The 5,938-nt window shown below is 45.6% G+C and overlaps 5 protein-coding genes across 5 annotated transcripts; all 5 read right to left on the reverse strand.

Moving 5' to 3' along the window:
* Window positions 1–1,365, reverse strand: TM35_000261870 (putative amino acid transporter; the record flags this gene model as incomplete). The annotated part of the gene is made up of 1 exon (XM_029027924.1): window positions 1–1,365. A coding segment is annotated over one exon (1,365 nt), but the record flags the coding sequence as incomplete, so codon positions are not given.
* A 403-nt stretch (window positions 1,366–1,768) lies between these two features.
* TM35_000261880 (UDP-Gal or UDP-GlcNAc-dependent glycosyltransferase) lies at window positions 1,769–2,920 on the reverse strand (the record flags this gene model as incomplete). The annotated part of the gene is made up of 1 exon (XM_029027925.1): window positions 1,769–2,920. The coding sequence occupies one exon, from the start codon at window positions 2,918–2,920 to the stop codon at window positions 1,769–1,771; it is 1,152 nt and encodes a 383-aa protein (XP_028880802.1).
* A 396-nt stretch (window positions 2,921–3,316) lies between these two features.
* Window positions 3,317–4,471, reverse strand: TM35_000261890 (UDP-Gal or UDP-GlcNAc-dependent glycosyltransferase; the record flags this gene model as incomplete). The annotated part of the gene is made up of 1 exon (XM_029027926.1): window positions 3,317–4,471. The coding sequence occupies one exon, from the start codon at window positions 4,469–4,471 to the stop codon at window positions 3,317–3,319; it is 1,155 nt and encodes a 384-aa protein (XP_028880803.1).
* Window positions 4,472–5,152: 681 nt separating this feature from the next.
* TM35_000261900 (uncharacterized protein) lies at window positions 5,153–5,560 on the reverse strand (the record flags this gene model as incomplete). Its single annotated transcript, XM_029027927.1, has 1 exon — window positions 5,153–5,560. The coding sequence occupies one exon, from the start codon at window positions 5,558–5,560 to the stop codon at window positions 5,153–5,155; it is 408 nt and encodes a 135-aa protein (XP_028880804.1).
* A 16-nt stretch (window positions 5,561–5,576) lies between these two features.
* Window positions 5,577–5,936, reverse strand: TM35_000261910 (UDP-Gal or UDP-GlcNAc-dependent glycosyltransferase; the record flags this gene model as incomplete). Its single annotated transcript, XM_029027928.1, has 1 exon — window positions 5,577–5,936. A coding segment is annotated over one exon (360 nt), but the record flags the coding sequence as incomplete, so codon positions are not given.
* Window positions 5,937–5,938: the final 2 nt, after the last annotated feature.

A 5,938-nucleotide genomic window follows, 5' to 3' on the forward strand; every position in this document is an offset into this window, starting at 1 on the left:
GTAGATGGAACTTCCTGTGCCAAATACAATTGCCACCACACCGGCAAGCAGAAGGAAGTAGGTGAGTAAATACTGTACCCAACCAACACTTCTGAAGGACCAGTTCCCGGAGTACATAATAAACAGCGCAGGGAAGACAAAACCAATAAAACCGCCACAGAAGGCTCCTACAAGTCCAAACACAATATTAATGTCAGGTACGAATAGACCAAGTACGAGGGCGCTGACGGCGAACAAAACACTAAAGATGCTGTGTTTCCAGTACGGCATTGTCTCCACATCCCAGTGTACTACCTGGAAGAGTGCAGTGCGGCATGCCAACATATTAAGTGAAAAAGCGGCACAAAGCTTTAAGATAATACCACCGAAGCAGACAAAAAATATAGGGGTTTCATATGGGTTGAAATACCGCAAAACGGATCCACTCACTTCTGTTCCAAAAGCTGCGTAGCCAAAGAGGCCCATCAAAAAGTAGAGAAGGCAACAAACACCACAGCTTATCGCTGCATCTTTTGTCATACGTGAAACGGAGCGGTTTTTCATTTCATAATATATCTTAAAACAGTTTACCTGACAAAGATAGGCAAACATAAATATAGAAAGTCCCGAGACGGCATCATTTCCAGGGCGTACCAACACGAGATCACTGGGAAGTCCACCATTCCTACGTATTACCCCTGCTGAGTACACCACAACACAGATGACGAAGAAGAGAATAAAAACCACACCCACCGCAGAAGCGTAGCGGAGTGAATTCACTTGCTTCGGCAGCACCAGAGGGAACATGAAAATAAGCCAAATCACACTCATCAACACTCGTCTCCCGCTGTCTGTCTGCAGGTACGCCGGCACGCCGGGGTGTGCAAGGATAGGCCGCAGCACATCGCCCACTGCCACAACGTAGCCAACAGCACCGCCAAAACAGAGTAACCACATGAGAAACGCCACGGCGATATCAGCGCGGCGGCCAAGTAGTGCAGCGGCGACTGCCTCAAAACTCCAAAGTCCCGTCCGATCCGCCACAGAAGCGAGGAGAGAGATGGAGAAGATCGTCAGAGCCGTTACGGCAAGAAGGTACACCACTGCCATGACAATACCGGAGGTGTTGAAGGCAGAGGGAATTGATATAATGCCCGCCCCAAGCGTTACACTCGCAAGATTCAACACACCGGAGAGTGAGCCGCCGCGTGGGACGAGACGGTGAAAGAAACGCAATATAACATTGTGCCCCTTCTTCTGCGGCAGATCCCCTATCGGCTTCACATTCTCCTGCAGTACAGGTTCCTGTTGTGATTTTAGCACCTCCCCTGATGGACTTTCAACGAAGATGGGGACGTGGGTTTCTGTGGAATTTTGTTCGGACATATATGGCAGGGTGGGATATGGTACACAGACACAGAAAGACAGGTAAAGGCACAAGCAAAAAAAGTGAACCTTTATTTTATTTTTACACTTACTAATAAAGGAAAGAAAAAGAAAGTGAAACAAAAAAAAAAAGCAACGTTTGTGGGGATTTTCCTAGAGGATAGTATGCAACACAAAACATCAAAAACAGATCACTGGAAAACTACAGAAACGCAAATACAAACACATACACACACAGATACAGAAGAAAAACAGTTATCAAACGATTGATGACTCAGAGCACCAGAAGGAAAAAAAAAGACACAAACCACAATTCATTAGGTAGCAAGTTAATTATCTTACCCATAAAAAATCATACACTTAGTATGCATGCAAATAAACAGTCTTCCATAAATCCTTACAATCAACAAAAAAATCTAAGAGACCTTCCGATCCGCTTATACTTCCGGGGCTTGGAAGTTCCAGCATTACCAAACATTTTCATAAGCCACATAAAATCCTCTTCAGTAATGTGGTGCACCACGACCGACGCTTTACTCACACGCCCTAGATTAAGTCCCTCATGAATATCATGAAATCGACATCTTCTCTCAAGAACGAACGTAATGGTCCTCTTTCCAATTTCATGGAGCACAAATCCCACCAAGACATCCTCATACAACACGCTAAGATGATCAGAATACACCTTCTTCACCTTGCCATACGGCGGATGTACAACACGTTGCAGTGGTTTGTAGGACACGAACTGCTGTGCCACATCCCTTGACAAGGTATAGCACATTCCAGCAGCATATGGAAATCCAACATTCTTATTTTTCTTTTTTACATAACCATAAATAGGCAGTCCCCAATACACTCTGCGCCTGGGTAGTGTGTGCAAATCAGCCAGGAACTGCGGTACTCGCAGGAACATGTCATCGTCTCCCTTCGAAATGTAGTTCACATTCGGGAATACTCGCAATGCCAACTCAAACCAAAAGTACACCTTTCGGCTCATGCTAATCTCAGCCTCGGTACCCCAATGACCAGCTCCACCAATTGTTTTGTTCGTTGTTGGCAGAGCATCATTCATCGGCAGTGTAATGATATCATGCCACTCATCAGCCTCCTTCAGTAGTGCAGCAGAATGCTTATAGCCCTGTGATGGGTGCCGTGCAAGTACATACAACACCAACATGGCCCCAGTGAAGTTATTCGCCCTCCGTGCAACACCGGGGAACTGCCAGCACGTGGTCCGCTGCAGATAACGGCGTCTCCGCCTCGAATCAATATCCACAGATGGGATGCCAAACACAATGAGGTAGTCACGCTCCCTCCATGTCTGTATGGTGCTGTGTGGGATGTATCGCAGAGACTCATTGTCAGCTGTGTCATCTGGACTATCAGTATTCCTGCTGCTGGTGTTTTTGGCCAATGGTATATTGGAGTGGGACTCACTCGATTTGACCAGAGAATCAACATCCAAGTAGTAATCACCAATAAATACTATTACCACCAATAAAAACAGCAGGAGTGTACCGAGAATGACTGGTCTCTGTGGTGCCTTACGTGCCATGTTCACTCTATGTCACTACGGGTGAGGGGTGAAGAGAGAGGGATGAGGATGTATACAAAAGATGTTCACACAGTAGAGGTACCTGTAGTGACTGCACGGTGGTCAAAGAGTCAGTTGCTGTGCAGTACCTTTGCAAAATGGATGTCGGTAAAGTAATGGCATCCCAAATACAGAAAAGAACAAGTTGTATTGATTCCAAAGGGATTATGACGTTATGGCAAGCGTCTCATTGGTATTCAAATGCAAGGATGAGAAAATACATCTTCCCCCATAACATCTCACACGGAACAATTTAACGTATCAGTATAAATACAAAGAGAAGATAGAGTAATAGTGTTCGCTGGATAAAATCTAAAAAAAGAATATTCAACCCACAGCTTTTACTTTCAATCCCACCTAACACAAAAACCTAAGAAATTGCCGCTTTCGCAGCTTTTGCACTTTTGGGGTATACGCTGCAATATAGCCAAACCTATCCATCAGCATCGCATACTCATCTTCTCGCAAGTGATGCACCACAACAGAGTTTCGGTTTACCATAAAATGGCCGGTGTCATTACGAATATTATGGAACCTGCAGGGCAAAACACCAGCAAAAACCAATGGTTTGTACTGGAGTTCAACTAATAGTACACGGGCCACCATAACATCCTCCGCATTCATATTAAGCGAGAAAAACTCCGACTCCCGATTTTTGCTGTAACGAAGCTGGACCAATCGTCTTAATGGCTCGAAGGCGACAAACTGTTCTGCCACATCCCTTGACAAGGTATAGCACATTCCACTAGCAAATCGAAAGCCAACAATGCTATTATTTATTAAAAGAGAACCACCAATGGGTAATCCAAAATATATATTCTTCAAAGGCAACACGTTCAAATCAGTTAAAAACTGTGGTACTCGCAAGAACATGTCATCGTCTCCCTTCGAAATGTAGCTCACATTCGGGAACACTCGCAGTGCCAACTCAAACCAAAAGTACGTTTTTCGACTCATACTTATACCGGCCTCGGTACCCCAATGACCAGCTCCACCAATTGTTTTGTTCGTTGTTGGCAGAGCATCATTCATCGGCAGTGTAATGATATCATGATACTCATCAGCCTCCTCCAGTAGTGCAGCAGAATGCTTATAGCCATGTGATGGGTGCCGTGCAAGTACATACAACACCAACATGGCCCCAGTGAAGTTATTCGCCCTCCGTGCAACACCGGGGAACTGCCAGCACGTGGTCCGCTGCAGATAACGGCGTCTCCGCCTCGCTTCAATGTCAATGGATGGGATGCCAAACACAATGAGGTAGTCACGCTCCCTCCATGTCTGTATGGTGCTGTGTGGGATGTAGCGCAGAGACTCATTGTCAGCTGTGGCATCTGGACTATGCGGCTTTACGGCGGCAGTGACGTTCAACGATGTATCAGAGGGATACCCACTAGACGTGACTGCTGTATCGGCGTCATAGTAGCGGTGTCCAATGAATGCCTGTAATGTAAGAAGGAAGAAAAATAGAGTTATAGCTATGACTACCTTTCGTGGACCACGGGTTGCCATTATAGCTCTATCTGTGTGTCTACAGCTTGAGGATAAGTATAGAAAAAGAATGAAGAGAGGAGTGTGTTCTGCAGCATACAGTGTGGGGGGTCATTGGCGTTTGTGTGGTTTGCCATGTGGTTTCCCAATACTCACCGGTGGCTGGACCATCAGCCTCCATCGCAGGTCAGCATTATTACAGTAACTGAAGATGTAAAGAGATAATTCATGTTTCATGTTTGTTACGTTATTGGTTTCCCATTGGTTTGTGTTTCATGTTTCCAGTTCCATTTTGTTATATATTGGTCCCTCCATATACGTGTCTGCAATAGACAGGTCGGGTCTCATGACCACCACGTTAAGAAGGAAACCCCCTAAACCACTATCGTGACGTATGTAGTCATTATAGTGATATTTCGGAGTAGAGGGCTAAGTAAAGTGGTTAACTAAAAGAAAGTAAGATTAGAGTCCGGACATTGTTGTCCGAAGTTAGTATGAAAAGTAACAGTTTTGTGTTTAATGTAGTTCCTGTTTGTATTTGTATTTTTCTTTTACATGCTTCGGTTCTAATTAATTCTCTGATTGCATAATAAAAGGTGGGTATATAATCAGAAAGTGTATACAGGCGTCACCATTGTCGTTGGTGAAATGTTCGCCTTCTTTCTCCGTGAAGGATTCCGTCGGGAGAATGGCTCTTCCAGGTCAACAAGCAATTTGGCCTCGATTCTTTGCAAAGCAGAGCTTCTTCACGTCATCACCATCCACTCCATATCGTTGTATAGGCGGCTTTGGGATGACGGCAGAATGTGCGGAGCGGTCCCTTTGCAAGCAAGGCGCTGGCAGGTGCGTACAGTGTCCGGTCTCAATCTGTGTGGGGGTGGTTGGTTCAGCAGAGTGCAGATGTCTGATGGCTCCCTGCGGTGACAGACTGAGGAGGAGGAGGAGTGTTATCCACCGAGCCCAGTAGTCCATCGGACGGCAAAGCCATTGCTGTGGTGTACGCAGTGTATGTGTGCTGAGGGGGAATAAGAGGGAACCACACACACACACAGAGAAATACCTCTCACGCAAAGGACAGACAGACACATTTGCAGCAAGCATTAAAGGCATCATTCACATACTAGGGTTAGCATTCAAACTCGATGCGATTATTGATTACCTTGTAAGCCTTTGCAGGAGGAGCCGTATCGTTCCCGAAAATATTCATAAAAAGTTCATAGTCCTTCTCTTTGGTATGGTGCATCATAACGGAACTCCAAGTCACGTTTCGGCTGTGGTATCCTCGGTAAAGGTCATGAAACCGACAGGGCGGTTCACGTACAAAGGTAATATTATTGCCCATTACTTTGTGCAGCACATACCCCACCATCATGTCCTCATGATGCATATTAAGCGAGAAAAACCTCGCCTCCTCCTCTTTGCTGTACGGCGTGTATACCAAGCGCTGCAGAGGTGTGTACGACACGAACTGCTCTAGCAAATCCCTCC

The sequence above is a fragment of the Trypanosoma theileri genome (assembly GCF_002087225.1).
Source record: "Trypanosoma theileri isolate Edinburgh chromosome Unknown TM35_Tth_26_V1, whole genome shotgun sequence".
Taxonomy (NCBI): Eukaryota; Euglenozoa; class Kinetoplastea; order Trypanosomatida; family Trypanosomatidae; genus Trypanosoma; species Trypanosoma theileri.